General features: G+C 43.8%; 1 protein-coding gene and 1 long non-coding RNA gene across 7 annotated transcripts; one reads left to right on the top strand and one right to left on the bottom strand.

Moving 5' to 3' along the window:
* Window positions 1-1963: 1963 nt before the first annotated feature.
* On the bottom strand, window positions 1964-14619 carry CCNL1 (cyclin L1). Of its 6 annotated transcripts, XM_077864584.1 has the most exons (11): window positions 14281-14619; window positions 14084-14158; window positions 13433-13542; window positions 7651-7771; window positions 6485-6549; window positions 4649-4748; window positions 4438-4542; window positions 4216-4357; window positions 3656-3767; window positions 3401-3499; window positions 1964-2855 (listed from the first exon to the last, which is right to left on the bottom strand). In XM_077864584.1, the coding sequence occupies exons 1-11, from the start codon at window positions 14602-14604 to the stop codon at window positions 2507-2509; spliced, it is 1602 nt and encodes a 533-aa protein (XP_077720710.1). In that variant the 5' UTR covers window positions 14605-14619; the 3' UTR covers window positions 1964-2506. The 6 variants fall into 6 exon arrangements, with proteins under 6 accessions (XP_077720710.1, XP_077720711.1, XP_077720712.1 ...); XM_077864585.1 differs by lacking the exon at window positions 3401-3499; XM_077864586.1 differs by lacking the exons at window positions 14084-14158; window positions 14281-14619 and adding an exon at window positions 11561-11633.
* Window positions 14217-17435, top strand: LOC144293638 (uncharacterized). The gene is made up of 2 exons (XR_013360819.1): window positions 14217-14425; window positions 16457-17435. It is a non-coding gene; the product is annotated as an uncharacterized LOC144293638 (long non-coding RNA).
* The last annotated feature ends 335 nt before the right edge of the window (window positions 17436-17770 follow it).

The following is a 17770-nucleotide window of genomic DNA, read 5'->3' as shown; positions in this document are numbered from 1 at the left end:
ACTGAAATAGTTGGGGATGAAATCAGTTGTCTGGGATTTTCTTCCAAACGAGTGGGAAGTAGAATGGTGAATTGGTAGGTACGAACAAGCAGGCTGACCAGGAATCGATCATTTTTGGAGTGGAGACATGGGTATTGACTACTTCTGTTAGAAATCTCCTTTAACAGAAGTTGAAAAATTGATACATATTTAAAAAGAGAGCAGCATGAGACTGTCAACTTCTTGACAAAAACCTACAAAACTTTATTTTCCTCACCGGTCTCACAAGGCAAAAATTAGGATACATGGAGACATCCTTGCGAAGCCACCTGACACACTACAGATCCCATCCCGCATGCAGGCGAGTTCCTGCATCTGGTCTTCAAAGCTCAGCCACGGTGCTCTCTCCAACCAGGGGAAAGTAGGTACAGAATTAAGCACGATCAAGAATTCAGGATTAATTGGTCAGACAGGGAGGACCTCGGTGGACGGCCGCCGCTGCCCTTCTTCAGTGCTGATCTCGTAAAGGAAATAACTGGCTTCCTGCGTAGACATAGGTTAGCCTCTTAAACAGCTACAGTTCGGGGCAGTATGTGCGACATCATATACAGAAGGAACGCTCTTCGTGCTATTCACCCCTTCAGAAGTCACTCTTTATTGAGGTCGGGCTTGTTTTCTAGTTACAACAACTGATTTATTAAAGGGGCCCACCCAGGGCAGCCCGGGGGCTCAGCGGTTTGGCGCCGCCTTTGGCCCAGGGCACGATCCTGGAGACCCGAGTCCCACAGGTCCCCACACGTCGGACTCCCCTCCGTAGAGCCTGCTTCTCCCTGTCTCTGCCTCTCTCAGGAATAGATAAAATCTTAAAAAAAATAATAATAATAAAGTGGCACACCCAACATTTTAAAATCCAAGGGAGTCTTGTCTCCTTCAATGTAGTTGCCTTAGTTGGCTTTCTTTTTCCAGCCCCGGTGCCCACCACTGGTGACCATGCTTTATAGGTTTTTGAAATTATCTTCAGTTTTTTTCTTTTAAACATCTTAAGTGGCAGTGAATCTTTGTATCTTTCTGCGTGTATTTCATCTTTTGAAACAGCAAATCATTTGGAGCCAAGTCCAGTGGACAAATAAAGTATCAAGCTGTATTAAAAAATTAATGGAAAACTTATTTTAACTATAAAATATGTCCTTTAAGATTTCTAAATTCAGGGGCTCCTGAGTGGCTCAGTCAGTTGAACATCTATCTACTCTTGATTTTGGCTCAGGTCAGGATCTACAGGTTGTGGGTCTGCCCAGCTTTTGGCTCCATGTGGAATCCGTTTGAGGTTCTCTCTCCCTTTGTGTGTCCTGTCTTTGTCACCACCCGCCCTGTACCCTGCTAAATAAAATCTTTAAAAAAGATTTCTAAATTCACTTCCAAATTATTGGGAAAATAACTCTCAACATGAATAACTTACAAAGTATTCATTTGGATATAGGACTTCTGGCTTTTACAACAAAACTTCAGTGGTCAGACTTTATCAGCCCCAGCCAAGTGGGGGGATGGGGAGAGCTTTTATTACTGAATCTTCCTAGCTTAGATAAAAATCCTCATTAAATATCTAATTTAATTTAAAGAAAAACCTTAAAAGTCAACAATTGGATCTGATTTGTCATGTTACGTTTTCATTTGTTCAAGAGGGCAGCTCATTTAAGAAATGGTACCATAAATACTATTTATGTGCAAATAGATTTCATTATAAGACTGGCTTAGTGCTACAATGTAACATTTAATATTACATTGCTGCACACAACCCATCTTTTTTTCCATATATAAGGCTAAGACTTTTACAATAGCTCCCACTGCAGGTAAAAACTGTATTTAATAATCTCAAACCATAGCTAATGGAGGAAAAGAGCAAATTTGTCAGAAAATCAGTACAAGCACTTTACTATTAAAATTTTACTTTTTTTAATAATTTATTTAAATAAGATATTTGAAGCAGTTTAGAAAAACAAGATTTGTATTTTATTTCCTTGTAAAAATCTTTACACATGCAGACAAACCAGTGTTAAGAAAGTATTCACCATCATTTAAACAAATAACCACTTAAATAGAACAGTGTCTGCAATTTTATCTGTATAAAAATAAGATACATTTTTACAGAATTCACGCTCCAGTTCTTATAGCAATAAACAATACACAACTATAATAAGTACAATTGAACCTGACCATGGTTTTCAATTAGATACTGCTAGGGCATTTTAATGTGCAAAAAAAAAAAAACAACAAAACAAAAACCAAAAAGGGGAAAAAAAAAAAAAAAAAAAAAAAAAAGCCAAGAAAACAAAAAAACCCCAAAAAACAAAACAAAAAAAAAAAAACACATAGTTTTTCCAAAACAAAATGTCTTCAGTGTTTCTAGAGACCTAGAGGGTTTTAAGAAATCATATCCTAATCAGTTTGTTTTAATGTTTTTGATTATGAGTCCATACATCACACCATAGATAGGCAAAGCCAGGAACTGATGCAGGCTCAAAGAAGAAAGTCAGCGCCTGTGCCTGCCATGTCCTGAGCGGCTGCCACCATGGTGCTTGCCTTTATGGGACCTCTCAAAGGAGCGAGATCTTTCACGCCTGTCCCTATGATGTCCCCTTTCATGCCTGTGTTTCTTGGCAGCATCTGAGTGATCCCGAGACTTGCTCTGAGATCGAGAACGAGATTTTTTCCTTTTATGACCATGTCTATTTGAACTTTTTAAATCATCTCTGGTGTGCTTGGCCTTAAGGTGAGGAGAACCATGATTATGATGTCTTCTTGGGCTTTCACTGTGACTGCGGGACCTGCTTCTTGATCTTGAGCTGTATGTTCCAGACCGGCTCCGCCTATTATTATAACTTAGATAATAAAAATTTGAGGTTTAGATTCAGTCTCTACTGGGACCAAATTATTTTGGTGGTGCTTATAATAGCAGCTTCAAAACAAAACTATGCTTTTTGTTGAATATCTCACACATGCTCAAAAGAGCCACTGAACAGACATAAGCAGCTAGCAAACTAATTACAAAGCTAACTTGGGAAGACTCTTTGGCCAACTTGAGTATTGGTTATTAACAGTTAATAAAATATTAATATTTTCTAACTGAAATTGAACAAAACTCTTTTCACATTATAAACAAGGTATTACAGCTTTCCATAGCACTTTGTGGTCAGCCCCTACACCTCTCCAAAATATGGGCAAAAACAGAATAGCTCATAAGCTACACCACCCCAAAACAGAAAAGCCATGTATAGGCAGGACATACTTCCAAACTCCTTTCTTGTAATTTACCTCATGTTAAAATATTAAATGTAGCCCAACTGCGACATCTACATTAAATTTTTTAAAAAGTAGGAACCTAACTCCAAATAAGACTCCTTTCTCTAGGAGAATATTTACTTACTGTCTTCTTGGAGTATGTGATCTAGAACGTGATCGCGTTCTTGATCTTGACCGACTAGCACTTCTGCTATTTCTACTTCTTTTGCTGTCTTTTCTTACTCTTCAAAAAAAAAAAAAAAAAAAAAAAAAAAAACACAAAAACAAAACACACACACACACACACACAAACCCATTATTTTAGGTACATGTTTAGTGTGTTAGAAATTAAAAACATAAAAGATTCCTTAGACCAGTTTTCTAACTCAAGGACACTCACCCATTATAAGGGCTTTTGGAAGCCTGTTGTCTGTCTTCAGGTTCTTTCTTGACTGTCTTCACATTGACAGACACTGGTGACTTCTCTTCAGCTTTCACTTCTCTTGGTGATGCTTAAAAAAAAAAAAAACAAAAACAACCCAATAACACAAAGTCATGTTACCTATTGGATTTAACAGAGGGCCAAAAAGTTGTTTCTAAATATAACTCAAGTACCCTGCTTTCAAGTATGATCTTGAGTTGACTAACATGAGAAAAAACAGTAACAGATTCTTCTAACATTGTTTCTATGCCACTGCTAAAGCTTTCTTTTTAAGAAGATTCATCTACTTCTTTATTTAGGGCCGAGGGGGGGCAGGAAGAGAGGGGACGGTGGAGAAAAAAATCTCAAGCAGATTCAGCACTAAGAACAGAGCCTGTCAGGCTGAGATCATGCCTTGAGCCAAAATCAAGAGTCGGATGCTCAACTGACTGAACCACCCAGGTGCCCCTAAATGCTAAAGCTTTCTAATAACCAGACACCTTCAGTGCCCAGTCATTTCAATTCTGAATATATCTTACATGGTTTAGAGGCTGGAGAAAATCCACCAAGGGTTGAAAGGGCTGGAGTTCCATCGGGATTCAAACCCTTTGCTTTTAATTTGGCTTCTTGTAAGGCTACTTTTCTTTTCTCTACTTCTTTTTCCAGCAATTCATAGTTTGGCTAATGGAAGAAAATGAAGTAAGTATTTTCCCCTTATACTAGTTTAGACTCTTAGCACTTAAACATGCGTAAACAACTACCTTTTTTCTGGTATAAAGCCTAAGTGTTTCTATGCAGATTTCCTGGATCTCCTCTTCCGTAGTACCAAAAAGAAGAAACCAGTGGGGACGAGTTGGTAATGGAATCTAAACCATAAAAACAGAATGGTTTAGATCAAATTTCAGTTTTTATTAGGAGGACTGCTAAGTCTTGTGTTTTATCCTATAGAAAAAACAGGCTATATATACCTACCTGAAGAGCTCTAGCTGCAAGGTAGATACAAGCACATGCTATAGTCTCTGGTTGAAATCGAACAAATACATTGGTTCGAAGACTGTCATTCATATAATTCCTGAAAAATATTTCAACCATAAGCTTTGTACGTAAACAAAACAGCCAGTCTGAAGCTTACATAAAATTGGAGACTCAATCTACTTTATTCTTTTTTCTTCTCATATTTATATTCATATCCTCATATTCTAGCATATAACAATTCTTAAACTCAAAAATCAGTAAGAGGTAAGAATTTAACACTAGAACCATTCTCCAGTTTTCCTATAAATGACCAAAGTCCTTTAAAATAATCCCATATTATTCCAAATAAAACTTATTTTTATATATTTCTATAAAAGGCAATACTCTGAAAGTCAATTTTGACATAACTAAGTTTCAGAAATGATAAACCACTCCAACAATACTTCAAGCCATTAATCATTGACCATCTCTCCTTTATCCACAATAAAAAGCAGTGTCAACCAAGTTCTTTCAAAATCTCAAAATATTGTGACAGGGGTAAAAAGGCATTTTCAGTAAGCACTCACCAAGTTATATTAAGACAACTAAGTAAGCTACTTCAGAAAATTTAGATAGGGAAGAGCAGTAAATATACAAAACAGCCTTATTTACATACCTTTTTTGTGACTGAGTATAAACAAAAGCAATAAACTACTTCAGTTAATAAAATGCTGGACTTTTTTATTAGTGAACCCTCCCCGCAATATCCCTAAAGTATTAAAGAAACTTCACAAATTGTTTAAAAGGTTAAACTAAGAAGACTATTTCTTAAAAATCCTTACCCACGAAAACTGCTTAAATGTTTTATAGAGCATATATAAAAATGTCATGCATTTTATAAAAGCAATTAGACTTTTCTAATACCACTAGTATATACTTATTCCTAAAGAAGCATGGTAGTCATTAAGTCCAGAACACAAAATTTACTTAAGTCCTGCATATCAAAGAGTCTTAAAAAAGTAATTGTAGCTGGACCAAATTGTTTTACCTTAAAATAAGCTAGCCCTCTAAATCAAACATCTTCATGTCAAAAGTCCAAGTTCTAAAGTGCTTATTTAATATTAACATCTCTCTTAAAAATGTACTATTATTATTGCCTCAGTAGTCCAGCAGCTGCAATGCATCCAGTATGGGAATGGCACCCATTTTAAGCTGCAAGCTGTAGTCTCCTTTGACAGAATCCATGCTATACATACTAAAATTAGAAATCTAAGTCAAACTCCTAACCAAAAAAAAAAAAAAAAAAAAAATCATTTTATTCATACTGGCTGGACAACAAATCTATCAAAAATGAACTACTCATTTTGATAGTTACAGGTATACATTATATACACAGGCATGTTGAATAGTTACTTCTAGAAGCAAATATACAAATCCTTTTGACACCCCGACAGAACTAGAAGATGCTGCCAGATGGATATGGACCACTTCAGTGAATCTCGGATGAGAGCTTGCACTGGATTGGCTGGAGAGCAGGGCAGCCAATCAGGCCATCCTGAGGTCATGGGCTGAAGTGCAGAGGGCAGAGTTCTATGACTTACCATCATGGACTACCCTTTAATTAAAGAGTAGAAAAAAGAACAAAGTTAAATTGAGTTCTCCATTGAAAGCAATTAGTCAAGCCAAGAAAACAGGAAGCAGAAATAAGCATTATTTACCTTTTGGTTAAAAAACAAAAAAAACAAAAAGCACCAAAACAAACTCCTCTCATTATTTTGGAAAGGGAAAACGAAACTTACTTTATTTCTGCTTCTGTTTTCCTGGCTAGGAAAGAAATGTAAAAAAGCAACTTACCAGGCAGTTTGAACCAGGGTTTGATTACGTTCACATTCTAAGACTTGTAAATACATAACAATGATCTGAAGGACAAGGGAAAAAAACTCAATTTAGCATATCGGTGGGTCTTTCAGAGTTCAATGAATATATAAGTAACTGAAATGTTAGGTACAAGTTTTAACGCTTCTACAAACTGCATAGATAATACAGACCAACCTAAAATGCACATTATAGGCAACGTGGGTTATTATGCTACTACAGTCCATATAAAAATTTAAAATATGATCCAAAATTCACAGGAAAAAAAAATGAGTTAAGTCAATTAAAAACAATACCTAGTATCTCATGAACACATTACTATGTGACAGATGCTGTGGTAAGAAATGTCACTTAATTTCCCAAGATACAATTCTTCATGTCCAAAAACCCTAGACTATGTTTTTAAAGTTATACAATGAGTATGACCTATGACCACATTATTTAATACACACAGTGGGTATTATATAGTAAATAAACACTACTCTTTCTGCAGTGAAGCTTATCTCACTTAAGCATGATAAATACTACAATATAAATAGCTCCACGAGAGTTCAGGTCAGAGCTTTCTGGACCTGTAGAATCAATCATTCCCATTCTACAATCTTAAAGATGTGGAACCTGAGGAACAGACATGTTTGCCCAAGTCACACAGCTAAGGGCAGAGACAAGTCTCTATCACAGACAGTCCTATCCCCAGAGCACCCTCATGGTAACCACTGCAGTGATCATATGTAAGCAAAGAGATACTGGAGAAATCTATAAACGTACAAGAACAGGAACAGTGAGCAGCCACCATGATTTGAACATTTTACTGAGCAACCAGTTGCATGCCAGGTACTTCTGCAGATGTGTATTATTATTTACTCTTAGAATAAGGTATTTCACACACAGTCTGTTTTCTAGGTAGGGAAGCTGGGTTAACCACAGAGGCAAAAAGAACTTATCTGTGTCCACATAATGAAGTGTGAAGGTCTGAACCCAGGTCTTTTTGACTCCTATTTTACTGATAAATTTCAATATCCTAAAGGATGCTATTTAAAACCAAGGTCAACTCTCAAAATAACCGTTAACAAATTCACGTAAGATACAATTTTAAGAAAAACCCTAATACTTACGAACGTTAATTTCTGCACTCTACAACTCACCTTATGGGGATGCTTGACATGCACACAAAATCCCAACTCCTTTAGCACCCTCCTCTCTGCCTTGATAACTTGATTTTTGGTGTTAATGTAGTTCTGATCAAGGATCAGGGGGCTTGGAGTCCTATAGTTTGTAAGAAATAAAATCAAAACTGTTTTGCACATCCAAAAAATTTTATTTGTGGCATCTCCATTTTCCCTTCCAACCAACTATTGGCAACAGAAACCAGCTTTTTAAACTCCTGCAAACAAGTTAAAGCATTAATCTTGTGCTGTCCAAGTTATGCTAATTAAACATATACTTAACTAAGTTTCTATAGAAACTAACTCGATTCTGTAGAGAAAAATTCACTCTATGCTTTATCTAGCCTTTGTTGATCTTTTTCATAGGATTACCTTGTAGGTGTGTATGCATTTATATATAAATAAACTTAAGTGATTACTGATTTATCATCACAAACCCCATCAGTCTAGACTTTACAATGACAAAGCTAATGGATTCTTGAAAATACTTACTATAAAGACTTCATAGATTATAATGATTTTACTTGTTTTTCTAAAATATCAACCCTTGGCTAGTTTAGGACCAAAGTAAAAATTGGAGAGGAAAAAAATGGTAGGCAGCTAGCTAATCCAGGTTCCCTAAATGGGTGCTTTGCTTAAACAAATTGTTCTAAGAATCCACCACTGTCAAAGAAAATCTGATAACTAAAGATTGACCTCAATTACAGAAAGAAATGTTTTGAAAATTAGATTCAAACCCAAAAGTTGATAAAAAGTAAGTTTACACTAGGTCTGAGTTGTTATTAGGCAGAATAACTTTCTTTAGAATGTGATGAAGAAGAGACTGGGGACTGTAATGAGGGAACCAGAAGAATGCTCAAGCTTCTCTGTGCCAGACTAAATTCTGATAGCTCCAAAAGCTGTAACGCAGAAAGCTATCAATGGTTCACTGCTTTGGAAATAGCATGTTCAGTTAAAAGACTAAGTCTTGAACTGAAAATTGGTTTCTTACTGAGAAGTTTGTTTTTAGTCAGGACTAGTGGATTTTCATTTTCCCAATGTCCTTCATTTGCTACATTATTAGATCCAACTACCAAGAAAGTACGTTTTCATTAAGGCGTGGTTATAGAATATGTATATGGGGAGAACATGTAAATATTTTTCCCCATACTGAATTCATTTTCAGCCAAAATATTCAAGTTTTTGCCCTGGGCAGAACACCTGTTTTTAAAAGATAGTCATTCTGAACATTACTCCAATTCACAACTCATTTTACCTTACATACCAAATGCAGAAAAACGTAAGCTCATATTTAAATACATTCACTTGAATATTAGACAACAATCTGAAATGAGCTACAGTTAAACAAACTAGTGACATACATCTAAAAAACCTGCTTTCTAAAAACCTGCTTACTCCCATTCTAAATCACAGCAACTGGAATGCTTGTTAAGACTACTTCAAATTATTTCATACTACGATTTTTATAAAATACACCAAAAACAAGAAAAAGGTTGGCAAATTTGACAAGATGGAAACTAGCTTACTTAAATTAACAATGCTGAAAATGGCCTTTCCGCAGTTCAATTCCCATTACAGCCATGCAAAGTGTGAGGAATGAGGCCACCAACCGGACAGGGGACTGATTTCAAACAAAAATATAACAACGAATCTTCTTTATCAGGACGATAGGCTACAAGTTAATTGCTCTTTGAGAGAAAATTAATTTAACTTCAGAGCAATCAATGTATACATGAAAATGTAACCCAAAAATCTTAAGACTTGTAAATTTTCACGGTTTATCATCATTAACAGAAAACTTGGAAAAAGGTCAAGTGCCTACCTTAGATTTTCCTAACTAGTGATCTGATGGCCCTCCCTCGACAGGTATTAGGACAGGCATCTTCCAAGGCTGGAGATACTCTACTACTAACCCTTTACCCCCGGCAATTCAGACTGTAATCTGCACCACTACAATCCTAAAAATAAAATTTTATAAAATCAGTTTTGTTTTCCCCTATTTATATTGAGCAAACTCCTCTACGTCTTTTACGAAGCGTGGTTTAAGAGTTGCCTTCAAATTCTGTTAAAATTCATTTTTCCTGCAATTAACTAACCACTTGATTGAATAATGGCTATCTGATCCCAAATCAGGCTTACTCAGTCACTAATTCTGCTTAAATCAATTGTTATTTTCCACTCATTCTGCCACAATCTTCACTTTCCCTTCCTTGGGTATCAAAAACCCAGGAACACCAAAACCCAATTAAGGAAACCAAACCCATTTACTACAATTTCAACTATGTATTCAACTTCTTGCTTAGGCCTTCTATTACCTAACCTAGTTTTGAAAGTTAACTTTGCAGCCATGTAAACTGCTGTCTTCGTTTTGTTAAGAATGGGTTTTAAACCAAGGAAGGCTCAGTGAGCATGTATTTATAACTACCTTATAAAGATTACTTTGTATCAGAAATAGAAAAATGTGTCCCCTGCCTCCGCAGTAAGAAGAGAAAACTGTGTAAGCAAGTGGTTTCCTTACTTATGTTAACAAAGTATCAATCAGCACTGCCTATGGCAGCAAGAACATAAAACTGAATGGAGGCTCGCTAGAATTTCTTCATTTTGGCAAACTTCCCAGTAAGTTTTAGGAGGTGACACTCTTAAACCTCTTAAAAAGAAAACTTGTCATCTTTTCAGAGAAAAAATAATCTTCATTATCAATAACCAACCAAACCTAACTCTACCTCTCCTCTGCTTTTAAGTTTGTCAGATTTTTCAGATTAAATTTACATGAAAAGAACAATTTTCAAATTTAATAGGAAATCTTGGGCTTTGGTCACTGAAGTTTATCTGGTCCCTCAGAGTAACTTTTCCTTTAGTATAATTAGTTGAAATACAACTTAAGAAAAAAATGAAAAAATAGGAATACACCCAAACATGGTTAGTCTCATTCATGTGCTAGAAAAACCTAGAAAATTTGCAACTAGTTCTTCAAGAGACTATACACTAAAAGGAGATTAAGTAGTTTTACAGGGAGCCAGACTGTTGTTTAATAAACAGAAATGTGTAATGCCTACTCCAAAGGAACGTTCCTTCGTTATCAGTTTTTAAACAAACCGAAGGCCACCACCTTTAGAGCCACCAAAATAAACCGGGGTAGGTTGGACTAAACGACAAGATCACTTAATACCTTTCCAACTTCCTATCTACATAGGTATTGAAAATACCACACCACATTCACCAGTGAGTGGGTGCATCAGTCTGATGATTTCATTGTCTTCTTTTAGACAAGCCGTCAAGGATGCATGTGTGGACTCCTTATAATTACAGAAAATGCTTAATTTTCTGGAAATGAGCTGCATCGCTAAAGCAAATTAAGTTGGAAACTACTGAAAACGAAAAGGCTCTCTTCCCTTTCAATTTAGCCATTTATTCTGAGCTTAGATGATAATTACATAACTACAAAAAATTGAAGGGAGAGTTCAAATAACCCATGACAGAACTTGGGGCAGTGGTACTCTCTAAAAGCTCCTCTGGAGATTATAAATGCGTAATCAGGACTAAAAAATGACCTACTAAAGGCTACAAAAATGATGCCTCCTCTGTAATTACCAAGATCATACTACAATTTAAAGCTATGCATAAATCAAATTATAACAGCATCATTAAGATAAACTGATATGCTATTTATCTAACTCAAGTGTAACGCTGACAGTACTTTCTAGTGACGTTACATAAAAAAATGTAAAGCTATAGTTCTAATAACTTGGACAGCAAAGACAAAAGCTTATAACAAGAAACAGGAGTTTTTCTAAATGGTTCACCAGTGGCCAACCTGTTAGTCCCCGATTCCAGTGACCTATTCTCAGAGCACTGGCTTCTCCTTGGGGATTTTCGATACTTCACTCACTGTTGCCATGACGACAGCTTCATCTCTATGTACCACTCCACATCACCCAGGCTTTGGTAAATGTAGCTGGTCGCTGTATAGTCGGTTGCAAGGGAAAAAAGAGTTGAAGTTAATAACATATACAAGCTACGTGTCTGAGTAAACTTGTAATATGCATAGAAACACTTTTACATCCTGCTTTAAAAAAAGGCTTCCATGCATTTAACTCCTTTTAAACTTCATGCTATAATCAGGCTTGTAAGATTGAGACAAAGTCAATTTCTCTGTAATAATGACCAAAACACACTATTACATGAGACACAACAGTCAGTCAAGTGAGATGTTTTAAATTCCAAGGTCTTTAAGGTTAAGACCTATTCTAACATCAAGGAAGAATGCTCTAAGTCTCACAGAAAAACGGAAAGTAGATAATCATTGTTAAGCGATAATACAATAGTTGGCTCAATGGTTCAAAGAATACGGACAGAAAACTCCCTTAGGCAAACACAGAATCCTTTTACTAAGGATAGAAAGCCTTTTTATTACTGTCATGTTTTAACACCCTGAAGAATCAGCTAGATACCTAAAAACAGTTTAGCTCAGACCAGACTAAATACCAATTTGAAATCTTCCCAATTTCCAGGGATTCCTCACCAAGAAGCTAAAAGATATTGTAAAATGAAATAAAAAAATTAGTCTACCCCTGGACATGGTTAGGATGAAGGAGAAAAGATGGCAGAAAAAGACTGTAAGAAAACTGAAAAATGCCGTGAAAACTATGTGGGCAACAATGTTTCAGACTTTGTAAGTAGACTAAAGGTTACTTTACTGTTTGTCTGTGGATGGTTCCATTCCTGCCAGCTTAGACTCAGCCAAGAACGACCACTCGAATAGGATACTAATTTGACACTAACTGACAACCCAACCCCCAGCAACTTAAAATCCTCTTATAAGGGACTCCCACAGGGTAAGCTGGTCCAACATCAGGGTTCCTTAAAGAGCTAACACAAAAACTAAATCTACGCCAAGGATAGCCTCCTGGAGCGTGTACTGCAAGTCCCCTCTAGATGCAGGAAGCCCTGCGACGCTAACTTTTTTGGCACTGCCTCACAGGAACACGTAAAGTCCACATAAAGTGTTGTCGCGTAGCCACAAAAATCTGTAATACGACACACCACTTGGTCTCTGTTTTCCTACTTCTTACAAGATCGAATAAAACGGACCTCATCTAAATGTAACCCAATCGGTTATTTCTCTACCCCACTCACTGATACTGTTTCTGACCAAAACAAAATACCTGTTCAATCCCTTTGACTTCAAACTTCAACCTTTATCATCATCCTGCAGTCCTTTCAGATCCGGCATTATGCGACATATAGCGTAGTTCAATGTTGAGAAGTATTCTAACAAGAGCCAACCTCAATTGATAAAGAATTCACTGGGACTCCGAGTGGAAAGACAGACTCTACGCAAACTTTGCCGCAGTTATTAACTTGCACTGCAGGGTTTACGCTCCCAGCCTTCCGTCTTCCAAGAGAGGGGAGGGGGTGGGGGTGGGGTGGGGGAGTAACTTACAGAAGACACTCACACTTGAGCCAAACGTATTCCCTTTCTTGTTTAATCTTAAGCCCCAGGACTGGCTTCACAGCACTGTTAGGATTGTCCATAAATGCAACTGCCTCTACAAACTTTAGATAGCTGGTTAATTGTGGCTGGTTTCCAATGGGTTTGGGTTTTATCAGTGAGCTCCTACGTGCATCTCAACACCTGAATTACGGCCGGGTTTATCCTTTGCCACCAGTTTCGAAGAGAAAAGGGAAATGCTTTGGTTGGATGGTTGGTGCACGAGACGGTAGCGGCAAGCAACACTGCGCTCAGTAACGCCCATCTTACCTTTTTCCTCTCAACTGGCGGAGGTGGTGGAACACGTTGATCACATCTCTTATTCTTCTGGGGGCTTCTTCGATTTTCGACGCAAGGTTAATACAGGCCATGGCGACGATCTGCAAGAGCCCACAAGCGAATGCGACGTGGTTACACCCGGCGGGGGGGGGTGGGGGGCACGATCGAGGAAGCAAAATCGGGGAGAAAGGGCTCCCCCATCCCATCCCATCCCCCACCCCTGCCGGCAAGTTTCACCGACTTGTTCTGATTTGCAGATTTCAGGACGCAGCTGGGATTTGGGGTGAAACAGAAGCGTGATGGGCATTCCTAGGCCGCAAGCTCACCAGCAGGCTACTGATGCGTATTTTTTTTTTTTTTAATTTTTTTTTTTTTTTTTTTAAATTTTTTATTGCTTAACGGGCCAGCTCGGCCTTCCGGCGGGAGCCGCACGACCGGGTCGGGGAGGCTCCGGGGCGGAGCGGAGCGCGCTCCGGGCACGTCCCCCGCGCGGTACAAAGGCCTCGGCTAACCACTCCCTCCCTGGAAGCGCCGCCGCGGCCGCCCCCTCCCCCCTCCCCCCCCTCCCCGCCCCTCCCCGGCCCGCTTCCGGGTGGAGAAATCCCCGCGCCCGCGCCCCCGCCCCCGCCCCCGCGGGCTCACCTCGAAACTGTGCTTGACGAAGGACTTGGAGTAGAAGAAGCGGTGGAACAGCACCTGCCCCGTCGCCATCGCCACCTGCAGACCGAGAGGAGAAGCAAGCGCAGGGGTCAGGCGGGCCGAGCGCCGCCGCCGCCGCCGCCGCCGCCGCCGCCATCTTGGGCCGCCGCGCGCCCCTCCCCCCGGCCCGCCGCCCCGACCTGCGGCAGGCGGAGGAGGATGCCGGCCGCCTGGATGAGCTCGCAGCCCAGGATGCGCAGGTCCGTCTCGCTGGGCAGGTCCAGCCCGTCCTGCATGGACGGCGTCGGCGACAGCCGCTCCTCCGGGATCAGCGAGTGGTCGATGGTGAGCGACACCTCCGAGTACAGGCGGTCGCCGATCAGGATCCCGCCCGCCGCGGGCGTCGTCGCGGCCGCCGTCCCCGAGCTGGGGCCGCCCGCGCTCGGGGCGGCGGACGCGGCGGCGGCGGCGGCGGCCGCGGCGGCGGCGGCGGCGGCGGCGGTCGGGTGAGGCCCGGACGCCATGGTGTGGGCGAGCTGCACGCACGCCCGACGCAGCCGGAACCCGGGCGAGACTAACCAGCGTCCTCGGCGCGCCCGACGTGCCCGCGACCGCCCCGGGGCCGCCTCACGCCGCGTGCGCTTCCGCCCTGACGTCACCGCGCCGGCGCGCGCCAGCTAGTCCCTGCGGGGCGGGGCGGGGGCGGGGCGGCGGGCGCTGCGGGGCCTCGAGCTCTGCGGGGGGGGGCTCGGGGGGCCTCGAGCTCTGCGGCGCGTCGGGCTCTGCGGGGGGGGGCGCTGCGGGGGGCGTTGTGAGGCGTCGGGCTCTGCGGGCGTTGGGCACTGCGGGGAGCGCTGCGGGGCCGTGATCTCTGCTGGCATCGGGCTCTGCGGGGGGGGGGGGCGCTGCGGGGAGTCGGGCTCTGCGGGGCGTCGGGCACTGCGGGGCGTCGGGCACTGCGGGGCGTCGGGCTGTGCGGACGTCGGGCTCTGCGGGGCCTCGAGCTATGCGGGGCGTCGGGCTCTGCGGGGCGTCGGGCTCTGCGGGGAGTCGGGCACTGCGGAGGGCGCTGTGAGGTGTCGGGCTCTGCGGGGCCTCGAGCTATGCGGGGCGTCGGGCCCTGCGGGCGTCGGGCGCTGCGGGCATCGGGCGCTGCGGGGGAGCACTGCGGGGCCTCGAGCTCTGCGGGCCGTGGGCGCAGCGGGGTGTCGGGCACTGCGGGGGACGTTGCGGGGCGTCGGGTTCTGCCGGCGTTGGGCGCTGCGGGGGACGCTGCAGGGCCTTGAGCTATGCGGGCGTCGGGCTCTCCGGGGCCTCGAGCTCTGCAGGGCGTCGGGCTCTGCGGACGTCGGGCGCTGCGGGGAGGGCGCTGCGGGACCTTGAGCTCTGCGGGCCTCGGGTTCTGCGGTGCCTCCAGATCTGCGGGCGTCGGGCTCTGCGGGGGGCGCTGCGGGGCGTCGGGCTCTGCGGGCGTTGGGCGCTGCGGGAGGGCGCTGCAGGACCTTGAGCTCTGCGGGCCTCGGGCTCTGCGGGGCCTCGAGCTCTGCGGGAGGTGGGCGCAGCGGGGCGTCGGGCACTGCGGAGGGCGCTGCGGGGCGTCGGGCTCTGCGGGGCCTCGAGCTATGCGGGGCGTCGGGCCCTGCGGGCGTCGGGCGCTGCGGGGGGGGGGGCACTGCGGGGCCTCGAGCTCTGCGGGCGGTGGGCGCAGCGGGGCGTCGGGCACTGCGGGGGGGCGTTGCGGGGCGTCGGGTTCTGCGGGCGTTGGGCGCTGCGGGGGACGCTGCAGGGCCTTGAGCTCTGCGGGCCTCGGGTTCTGCGGTGCCTCCAGTTCTGCGGGCATCGGGCTCTGCCGGGGGCGCTGCGGGGCGTCGGGTTCTGCGGGCGTTGGGCGCTGCGGGAGGGCGCTGCGGGACCTTGAGCTCTGCGGGGCCTCGAGCTCTGCGGGCGGTGGGCTCTGCGGGGTCGCTGCGGTCCCGGCCGCCCCGCTCGGCAGGACAGGGGCCTGGGCTCCCGCGGGGCGTCCGCCGCCCGTCCGCCTGCGAGACTCAGTGCCGCGGCCCGGAGCAGCCCGGGCTCCGGGAGGAGGCGGCGACTTGCCAGGCGCCGCGCGGCCCGGGGATCAGGGGGCTCCTTCGGGCTCCGCGCGCTTAGGCAGGGTGGGAGACGTCCACCTCCTAGGGTGGTGTTTTGGTTTTTGTATTTTATTTTGTTGTTGTCGTTGTTGTTTTTGGTGCCCTGGGATGTTGGCCAGCGACTCCCGGAATGTCCCCAAATTCGAGGTAAAAGGGACCCCACGGATGAAGTCTCCTGGGGTCTAGCGTTGGGAGACAGTGAGTAGGGCTGCGTAGGCTCCAACTCTCCATCGTTCTGTCCCAGGCTTGACCCCCGGAGAGGCTTGGGGGGGGATGAGACGCCCCGCGGGCTCTCACCTGGACTCCCACCTGCCTCGGACGACAGGCGCACCCACCCTGGCATCTCCGGAGCAAAGAAAGTCCATGCATTTTGGTATTTGTCAGTGACATCACTGAAGCAACACATACTCAGAGACCTCTTTTTTTTTTTTTTTTTTTTTTTTTTTAATTTTTATTTATGATAGTCACACAGAGACACAGAGAGAGAGGCAGAGACACGGGCAGAGGGAGAAGCAGGCTCCATGCACCGGGAGCCCGACGTGGGACTCGATCCTGGGTCTCCAGGATCGGGCCCTGGGCCAACGGCAGGCGCCAAACCGCTGCGCCACCCAGGGATCCCCTCTTTTTTCTTTCTTTCTTTTTTTTTTTTTAAGCGTTAAATCCATTCTATTTGGTAAATCCTTGCAGAGCGGTTCTGAAACCTTGACTTGGAGTTGCAGTCTGTGGAGGTCTGAAGACCTACTGATGCTTGAGCCTTACCTGCGGAGGCTGGTGTGATTAACTGAGGGTGGGCCCAGCCAGTGTTTGGATTTTCACATCCTCCAGGGCCTCGAGGGCGCAGGCAGGGTTGAGAAGTAGTATCCCAAGAGGGGATCCTCAGGTGGCTCAGCGGTTTAGAGCCTGCCTTGAGCCCAGGGCGTGACCCCAGGATCCCGGGGTCGAGTCCCACATCACCCTGTGCCCGTGTCTCTGCCTCTCTCTCTCTCTGTCTCTCATGAATAAATAAAACCTTAAAAAAAAAAAAAGTAGTAGTATTCCAAGAGAGTGCAATTCTGGCGCTGGCTCAAGCACTTAACCTCTCTGACCATTATCTCCTTGACCTTTCTGACCCGGCTGTTTCCAAGGAAACCTCCCTTCCCAGTATCCGAAAGGGATCTTAAAAATACTACTAACTTTGAAAACTTCAGGATCAAAAAAAAAAAAAAAAAGAAAAAGAAAAAGAAGACTTCAGGATCTTCAAAAACTAATTGATGATACGCTTCTGATAACCTGCCGTGGTCACGTAAGATAGCAGTGTTGGGGAGACCTGGATCAATGATCAGGATCAATGACCTGATCAATAGCGGATCAACTCCGCTATTCTTGCAATTGCTTGGGAGTCTTCCATTATTTCAGACAAGAAAAGGTGTAATTGGTAATATGTTTCATCGAATCGCTGAGTTTCAATGAAATCACCTGTGTTTGTAATGACCTGAGAGTAGTTTAATTAATTATTTTTAAAGATTTTATTTATTCATGAAAGCGGGGGGGAGGGGGGGAGAGAGTGAGAGGCAGAGAC

Source organism: Canis aureus, chromosome 22 (genome assembly GCF_053574225.1).
Source record: "Canis aureus isolate CA01 chromosome 22, VMU_Caureus_v.1.0, whole genome shotgun sequence".
Classification (NCBI taxonomy): Eukaryota; Metazoa; Chordata; class Mammalia; order Carnivora; family Canidae; genus Canis; species Canis aureus.
This window is presented reverse-complemented; position numbering and strand designations above follow the sequence as displayed.